General features: G+C 33.7%; 1 protein-coding gene and 1 non-coding gene across 2 annotated transcripts; one reads left to right on the top strand and one right to left on the bottom strand.

The window, feature by feature from the left end:
- Positions 1-2,711: 2,711 nt before the first annotated feature.
- Sgo2 (shugoshin 2) lies at positions 2,712-18,132 on the top strand. Its single transcript, XM_076866424.2, has 7 exons — positions 2,712-2,838; positions 5,033-5,208; positions 6,043-6,120; positions 10,532-10,617; positions 11,982-12,208; positions 13,123-15,951; positions 17,966-18,132. The coding sequence occupies exons 1-7, from the start codon at positions 2,712-2,714 to the stop codon at positions 18,130-18,132; spliced, it is 3,690 nt and encodes a 1,229-aa protein (XP_076722539.2).
- On the bottom strand, positions 17,151-17,272 carry LOC143407637 (small nucleolar RNA SNORA26). Its single transcript, XR_013092387.1, has one exon. It is a non-coding gene; the product is annotated as a small nucleolar RNA SNORA26 (small nucleolar RNA).
- Positions 18,133-18,668: the final 536 nt, after the last annotated feature.

Below are 18,668 nucleotides of genomic sequence, written 5' to 3'. Positions count from 1 at the left end.
GAGGTTAAATATATTGTGAAGGTAAATTGGGATGTGAGGGAAAGTTTTGGCATGAGCAACAGGAAGAATGGAGTTGACATTAACTGAAATGGGGAAGGCTCTTAGAAGAGCAGTTTTGGCTAGGTTAAATTTGATACACCTATATTGGATAACTTGTTTTGGTTTTTCAGTTGAATTGTGGAATAGTCAGTTGGCTATTTGAATCCAGGGAAGTTCAGGAAAGAGATCCAAATTAGAGACATAAATTCTGAGAGTTTTATTATCCAAATGGTATTTTAAGCCATGAGGTCTATGAAACTATGTAATAGTGCATATAAAGTACAGCAGAGAATCTATTATATGACCTATAAAAGTGACTGTGAGGGAGAAGCTAGTTAGGTATGCATGTATGGCTGGGGGGTGGGGTGGGGCTTAGGATCAGGAGTATGGTATCTAGAAGTCAAGGAAAAAGTGTTTTTGAGTAAGATGGAATTAACCATATCAAATTCATGTAGATCCTGATAAATCAGATGTGGACTGAGAATTGACCATGAGATTTAGCAGTGCAGAGGTCATTAGAGATCTTGGCAAAAACAGTTTAGGTGTAATAGAGTAAATGCGTGGTTGAAATAGGTTTTTGAGAGAATTGCAAACTCGCATAGGTAATTCTTTCAAAGATTTTTGCTGTAAAGATCTGAAGACAATTGGAGTAGTATTCTGAGGAAGTGGGAATGAGAGGGTTCTTTTAGATGAGGGAAATAGCAGTACACTTACATGTTGATGAGAATGATCCAGCGGAGATGGATTTAGAGGAGAGAATTGTTGGAGTTGTGTTTTTGAGAAGGTGGAAAGGCATGGGATCCAGTGCATATATTTATATCTAAGTAAGGCAAGCTTGGCTCTAGATAGGAACACAGACAGTTCATTTATAACTACAGGAGAGAAGACACAGATGGGATGACAGGGGTAGGTCATTGTAATGGGAATTTTGAGAAAGTTCTCCACTTTACTTCAGTGTTCTCAGAGAAAATAAAAATGAGCCAGGATTTGAAATTATCAGCTAAGAAAAGAGAAGTGACCTAGAGGATGGTAGTGGACAATAGTAATGAGGGGTACAGAGTAATGCAATCTAGTGATATTCTATTCAAGACTGGGAATTTTTAGGGAGAAAGGAGTTTGAATGGTCTGCAAATATGAATATGATGTGGCCTCTAGAAGGGAGATGGGACAAAAAGTAGCCCTTTCCTATTCTCCAGGGCTGCTGGAAAGTCTGCATCCTCGGGAGAGAGGCTGGTTCAAGAGGATGGAGTGAATATTTAGAAAAAATATTGAGGCTAGAGAGATTTTGCTAACAATGGATTGTGAGTTTCAGAGGACTTAAGGAGTTGGGCATGGGGAGAAATGGAGACCACAATCATTTTCTGTGGCTACTGTGGCAAATTACTACAAACAAGATAGCTTAAAACAACAGAAATTTATTTTTTTAGAGTTCTGGAGGCTAAGTCCAAACTCTACTATGTACTGAGCTGAAATCAGAATGTCTGCAGAGCTGTTCTCCTAGAGATTCTAGGGAAGAATCCATTCCTTGCCTCTTTCAGCTTTGGCCATCTGTGGCTTGTGGCAGCATTGCTTCAATCTTTGCTCTCCCCTCTGAGAACAGTATTTAAGTCCTACCTGGAGAATCTCTCCTTCATAGGATCCTCAGTTTACTCAAATCTGCAAAGAATCTTTTTCCACATCAAGTTTAGAACCACATATCTTTGCTGGGGTGCGTTTTTCAGCCTACCGTAAGATTAAATGAGGGTTGTAGAGAGCTGGAGTAGGATTAGAAGGAGAGAGATAGGGTGACCTGGGAGTTTAGGGATTCTTGTAATCAACATAAGGAGCACAGTGAGAGATAGTCCTTTGGGCTCAGAGTAAGTAGTAGTGGAGGGACTGAGTATTCAGGTGCCTACCTTCAATAGATGATAGGGGTTTTTCTAAAAATCTGCAGGTGAAGTTTGAGAGACTTGGGGAAGGAATACAGGCTTTGGAGGTTGGTCTTTTCCAAGTACTTGGCTCCACATCAACTGCACTTTCTCGTTGAAACTTTTTCTGATCCTTTTCCTCTGCCCAGGTAGAGTTAATTGCTTCCGTGTATTGTGCATTAGAACCACAGTTCTTTTCATACTATAATTGAATTATTTCTTTATCTTTCAGTTTTTAATTAGACTGTAAGGTCTAATAGGCCATAAATCTAATAGACAAATAGACAAGTTTAAAGTTTCCTTCCTATTCTCTAATCCCCCTCCCTTTTCTCAAATTAGGCATATGTCTTCTGTGCTTCCATTAAACTTCCTACATTGTATTAAAACAGTCTGTACCCACACTGGATTATTTATTTTTTGAGAGCAGAGATCATAACCTGTCCTCTGTTCTCAGTACTTAGTCTAGTGCCTGGCATATAGGTTGGAATGAAAAAAAAATAGTCATTTATCTTTTTGGATTCTACTTTAAATTACTTTTTATTGCTTCTATACATTCAGATGTTATGTGAAGAATTTTGCAGATACTTATCTCTGAAGGGCATAAATTTTAGAATGTGATTATATTACCCTTTCCTGTGGTGTTGGTGGATTCTGTTATTGAAGTATCTTGGTTTGGGGTGATCTGTTCCTTTTACTTGTATTAATACTATTATTAATAACTCCTACCTCCCATCCTTTGCCCTTTCTTTTTCTTTCATTTCAGTGATGGAGTACCCAATGATGGAAGCTAACTCAATTACCTCAGGAATTAAGAGAAATGTGAAAGACAGAAGAATTTCAAAGACTAAGTTGAATGTTTCTCTTGCTTCAAAAATCAAAACAAAAATAATCAGTAAGTACCATAAGTTTTAAAGTATACTCACACTTTTACTTTTCTTGGAGAATTGATATATTTGCTATCTTATTTCATCAAGAATAGAAAATTATGCTAGGCATGGTGGGACACACTTGTAATCCTAGCTACTCAGGAGGCTGAGGCAGGAGGATCACAAGTTTGAGGCCAGCCTTTGCAACTTAGTGAGATCCTGTCTGAAAGAATAGAAAATTGCTAAACCTACTGTTTTGTTAGTTGTAATTTTTTCCCCCATTTGATTCTTCCTCTGTCCTTCAGCTCCTGTTAATTGAGTAGTTTTGTTGATTTTTTTCTTAGTGGTGACAGCTGAATTTTCAACAGTGAGGTTTGGGTGACCCAAGGCAGCTACCTTTTATGCTGCAAAGAAAATACCAAAGTGACTTCTCTGGAAAAGAGCTAAAAAGAGTAATAGATTGTTCTGGCATGCTGTGGCAATTGGATGGTAACCTAGAGTGGCGTTGGCATAGAGTGGGGTGCTGTAGTAGGTTATTTTATATAGCCAAAGCTCACTATGAATATACTAAATGCTTTGGGAATGGGATTTCATGAATTCATGAAGGGGCGGGGGAGGGGATACAGGGGAAACTCCCCAGAATAAATTCTCACTAATTCTATAAATTATTTGAATTGGTTTATATCCATTTTAGTTGGAATGGAGGAAGTGTCCTTTGTAGTTACATTTCCTGCTGCTATATCTCCTCTGAAGGATAGTTGTGTATGTGTTATGAAATAAATAAGCCTTGAGTATCTTTAAATCATGATGTTGCTCCTGTCTAGGTTTCTAGGGCCATCTTGTATGTTAGCCCCATCTCCTATAGTGGCTGAGTCCTTCTCTCTTTGGCAGGACCCATTGTGCACCCCCTATTATAAGGGATATGCTGTGCTTGAGGAATACAACAGGAAAATTGTTATTACCTTTAGCTTCTGGAAATTTTGAACTGGTTCTAGTCTTTTTCCACCAGCTATACCAAGGAGTGCTATCTGAAACTACTCTCTCAATGCCAAAGATAAAGCTACTTTTTGGACCCTGATTTTCAGTTGCCCAAATTTTCTCTGAATATCTAAAAATATTATTACATTTTATAAAACATATTTTACATAAACTATACTTTTATCCAGTGGAATATGTTATTGGCATATGGTAAGATATAAATCCAAATTATAAAAATATAATTATGCTTTAAGTGTACAAAGGGAACATATTATATTCAGGATGAGTTATACCAAAGAATGCACACTGAAATTTCTTTGCTACCAACAGAATAGCATTTCAGTAGTGATTTGAATCATATTTGCATAGTACATTTAAAGCATACAGGTCAGGTTTAGATTGCAGTCCCTGCCTAAAAATAAGAGATAGGCTCTTTTGGATGTAAGTAGAGATCCCATAGTTTTGACTATTGTCCAAAATTACAGTAAGGATGCCCCCTTCTACTTGATGTTCTTTTGGTACCAGGGATTGAACCCATAGGTGCTTAACCACCGAGCCACATCTCCATCATCTCTCTTCCCCCTTTTATTTTGGTACCATGGATTGAGACAGGGTCTTGATAGGTTGCTTAGGGCCTTGCTAAATTGCTGAGGCTGGCCTCAAACTTGTGATTCTCCTGCCTCACTTTCCTAGTTTCTGGGATTTCAGGCATTCATTACCTTGCCTGGCTTCCACTTGAGGTTTAAATGGACTTTGGGAACATAAAATTATTTATCCATAAAATTATTTATGGAACTATAGAAACTGGCTTTCAATGTTTCACAGATTGACTATCTCAATTTCTATGAGACATTGCCAGTTAGAGCTGTAGGATCAGCTTTTCTGTTTTACCTTCTATTCAAAAGTAGGAAAGAAGGTAGGGCAATAAGTATCAAGAGTTCATTTTCATGGTTGATCTAATTATCTAGGACGCTGGGTCTGTATTACTGTGCTTCTCTTATTCTCAACTTCATTTATATACATTTTGCTCTCTTTGCAACTCTTCATCTTCTGTGTAGCTTTTATTTCTTCATCTTAAACTCTGGGTACAGTTTTTTTTCAAAATGACATCTGTATTGCTATTTTTTTATAGCATTTAGTTCAAACTTATAAACTGAAATACATTTTTTAAAAATAGTTTTACTAAGGAATATAAAAATTTCTTAAAGCATAAATTTAATATTAACTCAATTTTTTTTACAGACAATTCTAGTATTTTTAAGATTTCTCTAAAGCACAACAATAGAGCATTAGCTCAAGCTCTTAGTAGAGAAAAAGAGAATTCTAGAAGAATTACAACTGAAAAGATGCTGTTGCAAAAAGAAGTGGAAAAACTGAATTTTGAGAATGCATTTCTCCGTCTAAAGCTAAATAACTTGGTATGGAAACTATATTGTTTTTGAATTCTAACTTGTAATTAGAATCTTTTAATTGCATTATTATAGAAACTAAAAATGTTTTTTAAGTCTTTGATTTTGCAAAGAAGCATTGATAATCAATATGCTATGTAAATTTGTGTCAAAGGACCAACATCTAATGGGTAATAAAATAGTTAACTTCAGTCTAATTCTGAATGTGTGCTGTGTGCTCTGCAAGCCAGTATAATTTTGTGATGCACATTTGATTGCTTATCATAAGCAAAGCTTGATGCTTTAGTACATTATAGAAGGATGAGCTAAATTTCTCCTGGGAAATGAAATGAGGACCCTCCCAGGGTGTTTGTATTCTCCTTTAATGGTAGCATTTCCCTGGCTACAAACCAAATATAATGAAGGTTGTAATTGTTACTTTTTCTTTGAACTTTCAACTCTCTGTCCATAGGCTGGGCAGTGAGAGCCAGTGATCAACTAGGCTGTAATTATAGATCTAAATCTAAAATGAATAGAAATTAATTTAAATTGGAGAAGTGACCTGTAATACTCAAAGGTTAAATATCTCTGACCAATTATGTTTACTTGCTAGGTGATATATTATTATAAGAAGATAGAAAAATGTTTGTAGGAAAATTTATAGTTGATATCTCAAAAGCATTCAAAATGTCTGTGTATATGACTATTTGGACTATTCAATGTAATGCCTTTTTATCTCAATATGATCTCCATAGAAAACAATTGAATCTTCTCACATTGACAGTGTTCACAAATGTATTGTATTATAATAAACTCTAAATCTTAACTGATTAAAAGATGTCTCTCTTTATTTTACATATACAGAATAAGAAGCTTATTGAAATAGAATCACTCATGAACAATAACTTAATAACTGCAATTGAAATGAGCAGTCTTTCTGAGGTAAGTGAATTTGTGTGAGGATAATATCATTTTTTAGCATTATTGAGGATAATTGAGAATAGCTAAATACCATCAAGGTTAGAGATTCATATTTTAAATCTTGTGCAAAGAAGTGATAATATCCATTTTTAACAGGCTAACAGTACATTAAGATATCTATTAAAAGTAATAGGGTTACATAGCTCATTGAAATACAATGGCCTCTAAACAGACTCATAAATAAAAACTTAATAGAAAGGTAGGCATTTCAAATTAGGAAGAATTTGTATTATTTTAAAATAAAAGATAGAAACAATTGGAAAAACTATTTATGGGGTGGAAATAGAGGTAGATTCTATTTTATAGCATTCTCCAAAATAAATTCTAGATGGATTTAAATGTAAACAAGGGAATCATTAAAATTGTGAAGAAAATGCTAGTGAATTTAAGTTAGGTGGAAGAGATTGTTCTATACCTAAGCAAGTGCTATACCATTGAACTATATCCCCAGCCTTTTTTTTTTTTTTTTTTTTTTGAACAGGGTCTTGCTAGTTTGCCCAGGGATAGCCTGGAATTTTTGATCCTCCTGCCTCACTCAGCCTTCCAAGTAGCTAGGATTACAGATGTATCCTATGTCTGGATATAGCAAAGTTTTGTTTATACTGTCTACAGTTTCTCCTGTACCGCCCCTGTTAGGTTTTCACCACCATAACACTAACACTGCTATTCTGAAAATCACCATTAATGTCAAAGTTGCAAAACTCTACAGATAAGCCTTGGTTTTAATATTGACTGTTTTATGACTTTTAGAAGACCACACATACCTATGTCTTATCCTAACTCTCTAGCTATTATTTTTTATCCTGTTTGCTGGTTCTTCTTTATTTTCCTGACTTAGTTCATCAATCTCATGGTTTTATTTACCACCATGTACTGATAACTCCTGAATTTGCAGCTCCAGCCTGGCTGTCTCCTCTGAACTCCACATGATACTTATCCAGATACCTGCTTGACACCTATTTGGCCATTGAAAGGTATCTCAAATTTCACTTTTGCTACCAAACTGGTTTCTTTGAGGTCTTTATCTGAAGTATTTTCCTATCTTTTCTTGCCCAATCTCTGATCCTTTAGCCAGTCCTTTTAGCTTTGTCCTTATGATCTGTCCAGAATTCTACCTTTTTTCACAACCTTCTTTCACCACCCATGGCCATGGTACCACCATCTTTTACCTGAGTATTGTAATGGCATCCCAACTTGAGCTTCTTGCTTCTGTTCTCTTAGCTCTGCACTCTTCTCAAGACAAAATAAAAGCCACAGTGATGCTGTTAAAATGTAGTCTCTGCCTAAAACCCTCCAGTGACTTCATCTTATCTCTTGCCCAGTTTGATCTGAAAACTGAAACTCTTGTCTCATCTCATAAACTCCTCTCCCCTCCATCCACTCTAACTTCTTCAATCCGCAGACCCCTGCCCATTCTCTGGAGCACAGATGAGTTGCCACTTTAAGCACCTCCATACTTGTTCTTCCTTCACATATTGGCTCCAATATTTGTGAGCTCTCGTGTGAAGCTTTCCTTGGCTCCTCTGTATAAATTTAAACACTTGCCCATCCCACCCTTCATTTTATATCTTGCTTCCCTGCTTTAGTTTTTCTCCTTGACCACTTTTTATACTATATAATATATAATTTTACCCATTAATTTTGTTTTATTCATCCCACCAGAATGTAACTTGATTACAAGGATTTTTGTGTGCATGCAGGAACAATGTCTAGAACGTAATAGAGTGCAGTTAATTTGTTTAGTGTTTTTTTTCTCATTGAGAATGAGGCTTTGCGTGGGTTTTGATTTATTTGAGACAGGATCTCAGTTTGTTGCCCAGGGCTTCGCTCTGTTGAACTGGGCTTCAGTTATCCTCCTATCTCAGCCTTCTGAGGAACTGGGACCATGTGAGGTGTATGCCCCTGTACCCAGCTCCCTTTTTTTTTTTTTTTTTTAATTCCAAAAAGCAAGGTACATATTATCCTGCAATCTCTCTGTTTTTGAGATTTTCAATAAAAATAATGCTAAATAATGTAAAAAAAAAAAAAAAGAAACAAAACTTTTTAGCATGATTACCATATGGTGTTTCTTCTTAGGTTTCAACTGATTACTTATTTTAGTAGTTTTCCTAATCTCATAGTTCTGGGATAAACTTCAGAAATGATTTATTATTCTTTTAACTCATGCTGCTGAGTTATTTTTGCCAGTAAGTGAGATCTCTTTCTAGTTTTTTCTCCATACAGGCTTTAGGCATTGATAAAAATGTCATATATACTAAGATTTTTAGAAGTTTTTCTTTTCCTATTGTCTGGAGAAGTGATATAGTTTTAGAATTATTTCTCTTTATAGGTTTGGTAGAATTCTTTTTTGTGAAACCATTTGGACCTGGGACCTTTTTAATAGGAGTGATTATCTCTTTGTCAACTATAGATCTTGATCTACTTAGAAAAATTTCTTCCTTCTATGATCAGTTTTATTTAATTACCTTTCTTGGAAAAATTATCTTTTTTATCCAGTGTTTTAACCTGATTTTCATAGAGTTGGCCAAAGTAGTATGTCATTTTAAAAAATTTTGTCTATTGTATTTTCTCAGTTGACTACTTCTGTATATTTTACCTGTAATTTTTTCACTATATTAGGTAGTTGTAGTTTTTCTTTTGTTCCTTTAAAAGCATCATTCATTTAATTTAATTTTGAGTTCTAACTTGGTGTTTTAAGCCTACTAGTTTTCATTAATAACTTTTTCTGCTTTTCTGTGGTTTATTTTATGTTAATTTTCTAACTTATTTAGAAATGCTTGTTTATTTAACTCTGTAGGTAAGGTGTCATTTTCTTACTGCTTTCAGAATTTTTTTCATTGTCTTTAGTTTTGAGAATTCTGACTTTGATGTGTTTGGGCATGAATTTCTTTGGGTTTATCTTTTTGGGGGTTCATTCAGTGTCTTTGATTTGTAGGTTGATGTCTTTCATTTTCAGAACTACTTCTCCAGGTATGTTTCTACCCCTGCCCTCTCTCTTCTCTTCTGGGACTCTGAAAACGTGAGGGTTATGTCTTTTGTGAAAGTCCTACAAATCCTTGACTCTGTTAATTTTTCTTCATTCCCTTTTCTGTCTTGTTCTTTTTGGATGATTTTTATTGTTCTGTGTTCACCTTCACTGAATTTTTTCCCCTTCTGTCTTTTCTTTTATTACTTTTGAACTCTCTGGATTTTTATTTCAGTTTGTCTTATTTTGGTTTTTTTATTTTTCAATTCTAGGTTTCTGCTTGGTTTTGTACAAATTTGGTTTGCTGATACTTTCTGTTTCTTTGCTGAGTCTCTTTCTTCACTTGTTTTAAGCAAGTTAATAATTCTTTGTTTAAGCATTTTTTGATGGTTGCTTTGAAATTCTTGTCAAATAATTCCAATATTTGTTATCTCAGAGTTGGTGTCTGTAGTTAGTTTTTTTCTTACGTAAATTTAGGTTTTCCAGGGCTGGGGATGTGGCTTAAGTGGTAGCGCGCTCGCCTGGCATGTGTGCAGCCCGGGTTCGATCCTCAGCACCACATACAAACAAAGATGTTGTGTCCGCTGAAAACTAAAATAAATATTAAAATAAATATTTAAAAAATTCTCTCTCTTTCTCTCTCTCTCTCTCTTTAAAAAAAAAATTAGGTTTTCCTGAATCTTGTTACATGAGTGATTTTCTGTTGTATTTTAGACATATTAGGTGTCATGTTATCAAATTCATTATTTTCTCAAAATCTTCTGTTTTAACAAATCTCCTCTGACTTCATGCGGATGGTTCAGAGGAGGTACTGCGTACTGCCAGGTGGGGACCAGTGTTTAGGCTCCTCAGACAGCTTCTATTAATTATACCTGTTGGTAAAAGCTGCCTCATAGCATGGTTGTATGTTGCCTAATTTTATGGTCCTTATTAAAATTATTTAATACACATATTTATTTCAGAAAATTCAGAAAGTCTAGCTATTCAAAAATATAAAAGGTTAAAATCACCTAGACTAGAATTTTAAATATATAGGATAGGTCCAATGTATTATACATTATATTATATGATGATATATACATGATATATATATATTACATAATATGTAGACATGAATGTATGCATATCAGTGTGAAAATCTTATATATGTACGAATATTTTTTCCTTTCATAGAAAAATATTTGGAAGGTTACTTAACAAAATTATTGGGTGGTATGATTAAGGATGAACCTTTTTAATCTTATTATCATATTATTTTCAGTCAACTATTGATGACTAATGCAAAAATTGCCCTGTTACTACTCATGCATGTCCTTATATAGTTTGCTACTTTAAGGACAAACATAATGAGATTAGAAACTTTACTTTCAATTTTCTTTGTTCTGTCTGTTTTCTTTTTTCTGATAGTTCCATCAAAATTCTTTTCTACTGCCAGCTAGCAAGAAGAAATGGATTAGTAAACAGTGCAAGTCCGTGCGTCTTCCATTTGCAAGGTAATTGCTTCAAAACTTGGCTAAATAGTGACTTGCAAACTTCTACATTAGGATAAGGCAGATTGGACCTTGAATAGTTTTTATTTGGTTTTATTTCTTAAAATATAGAAAAGCATTTAAAAATAAATAATGAAATTTATTTTTAACATTTTACCAGTAAAAGAAATTAGATATTCTCAAAGCATTCAGTTTTAAACTTTGAAATAATAGAAAGAGGCGCTGGTGGACTCTTGGTTACATGGGCTTGAATTTCACTGGTTCAGAGCACAGAGGATTTATATAACACAATCAGTGTTTTCATTGTACAGTCTTTTTTTGTCAATCTGTAGTTGCTTATTAATGTGGGAATGAGAATGGTTTGTGGTGTCTTCTTGTATAGGCAGTATCTTCAGGACTCCAAAGAAACTTAACCCTTAAGTCAATAATCAAGTTCATCTGTAGTATCCTCCTACATTTAATTTATTTTCTTTCTTTTGACCTCTGGTTTTTTGCTGGGGAAATCTGTTTCTATGTTTATCATACTACCCCAAGCTTTATAATTAACTTTCATCTTTTCTGTTTTCTTCCTGTCTAGAATTCTCATTCCTTAATTTTATTATAAGTCATAGAAAGCATCTTATTTCAATCAAACCTGTCAAGTTAAAAGAAAGTCATCAAGACCAAGACAAGTTAAATGACTTAATGAACTAATAGCAATGACTGAAATCCTGTTGTTTCTTTCCAAAAATGTTCTTTCTGTTTTGTAATTTATAGGTTTTACGCTTTTTAAACAAATAAATGCACTTATATATTGAAACATTAGTTGTAATTATAGTTTAAAAATTCTCATACTGTCTCAATTTTTATGCCAGTACATTTTAATTACTGTAGTTTTAAAATGGCAAAATGTATTATTTTGTAGGGCTTTAGTTCTTTTTCAAAAATATGTTAACTATTATACATGTATTGTTTCATATACACATACAAATGTCATTGTGTTTTTTTCAGTGAATTTTTGTTTGAAATAAAATATAAATACACATTAGAATTTGGCAAATTTCACAAGTGAATAGCATTGTATGACCCATACCAGACCAAGAAATAGATTAGTAATATTACTTTAGATACTGCACCCTTGTACTCTTTTCTAGTCACTACCTAATACCCAACCATTAGGATAAAGTTATACCTTATCAGACTTTTAAAATTTTTTAAAGAATTTTTCCATTTCTTTCATCTATAGTATTGAATTATTGGCATAAAATTGTTCATAAAGGCATAAGGCTATGTGCTTAATACGTGTAGGATATATAGTAGTATTCTCTTTTTTTTTTTCTAAATAATTTTTTAAAATAAAAATTTCTCAATTCTCATTTGCCTTTAAGGGTTCCATTAAGTTTGAATGATGATGATGATGATAAAGAGAAAATGCAGAATGATGACAAAATTGTATCAAAAGCATCACCTGATATTCTCTCTTCAGTATCAATAGGACAAACTTTATCAACTCAATGTAATTTGGATGTGTCATTCCATAAAGAAAATAATCAGAATGTGAATGATTTAGATCATTCAGAAGATATTTCTTCCATTATTGATGTACTTCCCAAAGGTGAGATTGTTTTAAAAATTCATTTTGAGCATAGTTACGTTCATCAGATTTTCTTCTTGAGGATGATGATATGTACTTAGTTAGTAAATTAGATCTCTTAATGTTACAAATGTGCTAACTTCTCTCATTTAAAACTGCTGATATTTAAAGGAAATATGCTGACAAATATAATATCCATAATTGCCTATTACTCTAGAAGCAATATTTAAAAATGAAGAGGCCTAAGATTTTCTTGGTACCTTAGCCTATGATTTGAAAATAAATATTTTATATATATATATAATTTTTTTTAAAGTAAGTTCTTTCCTCTCATAAACTTGAAAATTGGGAGCTTAAGTGGATATTACAGTGACTTTTACCACCCAATAGTGGTAAACCAAACACTTGAGCCTGCATAATGACTGAGTAACAAACAATGATGACACGAATATTTTATTTACATGATATTCCTAAATAATTATCCTGTGGTATATCTGACACATATTTGTCATAGATTTTCAGATTGACATATAAAGTCATAACTGTATTAAATTCAGAGCTTAGAACTATTTGTCCTTTCTGACAATTTATACATAGCCTAATAGCTTTTGTATAATAATTCTTATCAGAGTTAGCTCTGATATTTGGGTTCATTCATTGGCCTCCTTCCCCTTAGAAATCATATGTTAATGGTTCTACTGTTGGCTCTACTCCACTCTACTATTGGGGCTAAGGCAGTATGAATTCTCCAGTAGTATATATTTTTCCATAGATACCCTTGTAAAATTTAAGTTTTTATCAGCATAGATTCTTAATAATATAAGGATCTGGCAAGAATATATTGTCAGAAATCTTCTCTGTGAAATGGCTTCATTTTCTAATTTGTTTAAAGTAACTTATTACCTATTTCTGATTTTTTTCTTCTTTATTTTTAGAAAGCCATTCTCACTCAAATCAGCATTCTAAGAGTTTACTAGTGAGTGAGATGAGAAATGCTCCATTTGTCAGCCACAGAAAGGAGAAACCATCTCCTACTAATGTGGACAAAAGGAAGAAGTGTGGGTCATCTTGGGAGTCTCCTGTAGACACTCCCTGTGTGACAGATTTAGATCAGCAACAGATTTTAAGTCCAGAACTAAAGTGGAATAATGAGATATATGATTATACTAATGAAAAAAATATTACAATACAAAGAAATAGACAATGCCTTCCTGACATATCTTCGGAGTTTGCCAGCAAACCTAGTGCAGAATGCATGAATCCAGTTAAGAATAATGATGACCTTCAGGAGCAGAAAACTGTGTATGATGATGACATGGATTTAACTGCTAGTGAATTAAGCAAAATTATTACAGTTTCAAGAGGCACTAAAAATAAAAGTAATATAAAACCAAATGATTGTGGAAAAAAAACTTTCAGAAAAGTAAAAGATTCAAGCTCTGACAAAAAGAGAGAAAGATCAAAGAAAAAATGCAAAAAGAGTTCAGATATAGATGTTGAGGAAAGGATTGAAAATAGACCAGAAAAATCTGTTGTCCTAGATGGCAAAAGGGATTCAGAATTTCCAAATTTTATTTGCGATACTGAACACCTGATACAGGCAAACATAGTGAAGAAAACAACCCTTCAGAACAGCTTTGATCAAGATGATGGACAAAATACACACTATAATGAAAAGGAGAGAGGAATGCATGTAACAAATGAGCATGAATTTCTACAGGACAGCAAACTGGATATGGGTCAAGATTCTCTAACTTATAATAAAAGTAAAGCTTCTATACAGACATTTGTGATGCACAAATTGGAAAAAGATAACTTATTCCCAGACCAAAAGAATAAAGAAACCATTTCTGAAAACCTAGAAGTTGCAAATAAATTTCAAAGAGCTGATATTTCCTCCCAAAATAATGGAAATTTTTGTGATTATGAGACCCAGAATATGTTGGACACTGATATGCAGCTTGCTCAGCAAAATGAATCAAAAATAAATAATAAGCTTAGGCAAAAAGTAAATAGGAAAACTGAAATAATTTCAGAAGTGAACCAAATATATGAGGCTAATGATAAAGGTCTACATGTCCCAGAAAAAGGTAACTTTTTTCCCCAAACCCAAGTGGTTAAAGAGACCTTTTCTGAAAACCTAGCAGTTTCAAAAGACTTTCAGATACCTGCTCTTTTCATGAAAGGTGATGGAAACATACATGATTATGAGACCCAGAATGTATTGGGTTTGCAAAAGCAGATCACCAGTGTGTACCCTGTTCAACAAAATGAGTCAAAAGTTAATAAGAAGCTTCGGCAGAAGATAATTCGGAGGACGGAAATAATTTCTGAAGTGAATCATTTTGAAAATGACAAAAGTGTGCATTGCCCAGAAAAAGGTGATCCTTTCTTCCTACAAAAGGATAAAGAAGCCATTCCTGGAAACCTAAAAGACTCAAGTGAATTTCAAACACCTGTTCTTTGTACCAAGAAGAGTAGAGAGCTATGTGAGTATGAAACTCAGAATGTTCCTGGGATGAGAAAGCATATCCATGATGTGCAACTTGCTTGTCAGAATGATTCAAAAGTAGACAGGAAGCTTAGACAAAAGGCACATCGAAAGACAGAAATAATGTCTAAAGTCAACCAAATATGTGAGAATGATGACAAAGGTATGCATGACCTAGAAAAAGATAACTTTGTTTCTTTAACCCCAAAGTATAAAGAAACCATTTCTGAAAACCTAGAAGTTGCAAATGAATTTCCAGCAGCTGATTTTCCCACCAAAGATAATGGGAATTTATGTGACTATGAGATACAGAACGATTTAGATTTGAAAAAGCTTGTTGCTAATATGCAACTTGTTCAACAAAATGAATCAAAAATAAATAAGAAACGTAAGCAGAAAGTTAATAGGAAGACTGAAATAATTTCTGAAGTGAACCAGTTATATGAGCCTAATGATAAGGATGTGCATGACCAAAAGAGCTATACAGAAGATCTTGATTTGAAAGCAAATAAATCTAAACAAAGACTTGAATGTGAAGGTATTATCAGTGGATATTATATGGAAATCAACAATAATGAAAAGGAAAGTTGTAATGAAATTCCAGATCTTTATAAACTTGTTAACAAGCGTAAAACAAAATCATCAGACAAGACAAAGAACTTTTTGATAAGAGATAAGAACAAATCAATTTGTCAGTTAACAGATTCTTCACTGTCTAGTTTAAAACATAGTACTAATGAAGCAGATTCTGATCTTGGAAAACAGACTGAGCCACCTAAGAATCACAAGCAAAGCACAATAACTCTGAATACAAAAAGAGATGACACTTTTGTGGAAGTGATAAAAGAAAAGTGCGAGGTCAAAAAAGTAAATAAAGGGACATCCAAATCAAAGAAAAGGAAGACCCTCGAAGATCATTCTTCAGGGACCAGTGATGTAGTGGAAATAATACCTGACATTGATCACAGAAAGTCATTTGACTCTGAACAAGCTAATAAAGAAAACTATTTGGAGAAAGATAGTACTGTCAAAATTAAGCCATACTTTCGCACAAATGTGTTTAAATCTTTAGCTCAGATATATTCCCCTAACATACAAGATTCTTCCTTTGAAAATGTTCGTGAAAGTTCAATACCTTTGAGTATTTCTTCCAGTAAAAACCTGATGATAAAAGAAACTTTTCCCTTGGAGAACTTATCCATCTTTCAAGTAAGCGATGATGTACATGAGAAGATAAAAGAAGTCAGTCAGCAAACAGAAAAATCAGGAAGAGGTAGGTCAATACCTGGAGTGATCAAGTTGTAGAAGTGGTATGTCTTTGTTTTTGGTTTTCAGTTAGTCAGTAAAAGTATTTTATGTTATAACTGTTTTTTGTTTGTTTGTTTTTGTGGTGCTGGGGATTGAACCCAAGGCCTTGTGCATGCCAGATAGGCATTCTACCAACTGAGCTATATCCCCAGCCCATAACTGGTATTTTTCATGGAATTTTAAAACAGTATATAACTGTGTAGCTTAAACGAATTAAATGCTAGTGCTTTGAGAAGATAATAGTATTGTCAGAGACATTTACAACCTTAAATTCTGATTTGGTCTTTACCACAAAGTTATCTAATAATAGCTTTAGGTAGAAAATTTCCTTTTTCATGTGTTTGAAGGAAATTGAGTGTTTTAAATGTATATTATAAGGAATGGCGTTGGTTTTATTATTTGGCTACTTATAATAGCCAAAGACTATTACAAGTTTCTTAAGAGTGCAACTCTTCATTCAATAGCATGTGATCTAAGAGTTATTCTAGGTGCTGTCAAGGACTGAAAAGTAAGACCAGCATCCTTTCCTTAGAATATAATGCATGTGAAAGTAAAAAAATACAATGGTGTATTTTTTTGCTAATAAAAGCAAGTAAATTATGCTAAAGGATATGATGAGGGGAAATTTCAATTAGAGGAATTTGCAAAGACATTATTAAGTAATCAGCATAAGTAAGATTTTTACTCTGTTAGTGTTTTTTCTTTCCCCAGTTATTCAAATAATGAAGTAGAAAACCAGGAAAAAAGTCACCCAGAAAAATGGCAGTCAAGCTGAGCTAGCAATTCCAGAGGCGAGGCAGGATGATTGCAAGATCATAAGTCAGCCTCAGCAAATTAGTGAAGTCATAGGCAACTTAGTGAGACCCCATCACAAAACAAAACAAACAAAAAATCATAAAAAGGTGATATGGCTCAGTGGTTAAGTTCCCCTGGGTTCAATCCTTGGTACAAAAAATCAAATCAAATAAAAAATGGCAGTCAACATTTTGCCATATGCTTGAAAACTTGAATCTGCAGATTTTAAAATACATATTTGGAATAATACTATATTTGATTTACTTATCCCACTTTTTTCATTAATATTGAATCCTAAGGATATTCCTTTGTTATTAGAATTTTGTAACATTAGACATTCCCATATTTTTTTTCTTTTTTTTTTTTTTCATTGGTAACTCCAGGCAGGATCCAAAGAAGAGTTTTGCAATCTCTTCTCTGGGTTCTATGGAGGTTTCCTTTACCCTTCTGTGTTAGCTTCTTAAAGTACTGCATCAACCTTAAAAAGGCACAGGTAAGGGTGATTCATTCCCATATCAATTGAATTTTTTCTACTGGGAAATAACATTTCAAAACTTGTATGTAGAACACTAGGATTTTGATATGGATAAGGATGTTCAGGTAAAAGCCACCTGAAGAAAAAGAAGTACAAAGTCTAGAGTTGTAGGATATATTTCAGGACTGGGGAGCAACCTCTCATCCCTCTGTTCCTCATAGTGCCTTTCACAGTGAGCAATAGTGACATCTATGTCAAATGAATGTGCAGAAATTTGTGTTTCTGTGAAGAGTTGAACCATGAAGAATTTTTGGTATATGACTTCTTTTTTTTTTTTTTTTTTTTTTGGTACCAGGGATTAAACCCAGGGGTGCCACAGCTCCAGCTTAGCCCTTTTTAAAATTTTATTAGAGACAGGTCTCGCTAAGTTGCTGAAGCTGGGTTTGACCTTGCAATCCTCCTGCCTTAGCCTCCTGAGTAGCTACATGTGCTACCACACCTGGCTGCTTTGTATGTGATTTTATAATAAAAATGCTGCAGGCTTTTTTTGATAATTTGTTTCCAATTTTAGGCCTCTTTTACTCTCAAAATTGAATCATCAGGTTTAAAATTCCTGCCATGGATTTGCAAATTGCCATATATCCCATTTCTATTTCTATAACTCTGTGTACAAGTTTACAAATATTTATGAAAATAATGTTCTTTGCAGGTAGCAGAACATTACAGGACTTGACAAATACCAGTTTTGTTTCAAATAACACTGCTAAATCTAAAAATGACTTAGAAGATCTATCTTCAGAGATGCCAAGCAGAAGAAGGAGGTGTGCTCCTGTGAGTTTCAAAGAGCCAAGTCTCAAAAGGCAAGTATTTCAGTGATTTTAATATGCTATTATAAAATAGGTGCTTAAGAAAAAAATTCTGCCAAATTAGTATTAGAACACTCCTAAACATCAGTAAAACATATAATGTTGACATATAACAGCCACAGTATAATCTGGGTAGATGAAAAAAGATGTATTCTTTAACCAGGGTTTTTTTTATTTTTAATGGAGTGAATGGGGGCTTGAATTTAAAGTGGTTTTGTTTTGTTTAGTTTCCATTCTACTATTGCCATTTTTTAAATTGTAAATTGATAATTATATTTTTATATGTGTTGCCTATGTTTTACAAGCCAATGTTGTCTATATCTGTTACCCATATTTATTTATTTTCCACCTTATTCTCTGGAGGAAGTCAATGTGGTTTGTGTCCTTTGGTCTCAAAGAATAATAATACTTTTTTTTAATATTTATTTTTTAGTTGTAGTTGGACATAATGCATTTATTTTATTCATTTATTTTTATGTGGTACTGAGGATCGAACCCAGGGTCTTGTACGTGCCAGGCGAGTGCCATACCACTGAGCCATAACCC

Source organism: Callospermophilus lateralis, chromosome 9 (genome assembly GCF_048772815.1).
Source record: "Callospermophilus lateralis isolate mCalLat2 chromosome 9, mCalLat2.hap1, whole genome shotgun sequence".
NCBI classification, from domain to species: domain Eukaryota; kingdom Metazoa; phylum Chordata; class Mammalia; order Rodentia; family Sciuridae; genus Callospermophilus; species Callospermophilus lateralis.
This window is presented reverse-complemented; position numbering and strand designations above follow the sequence as displayed.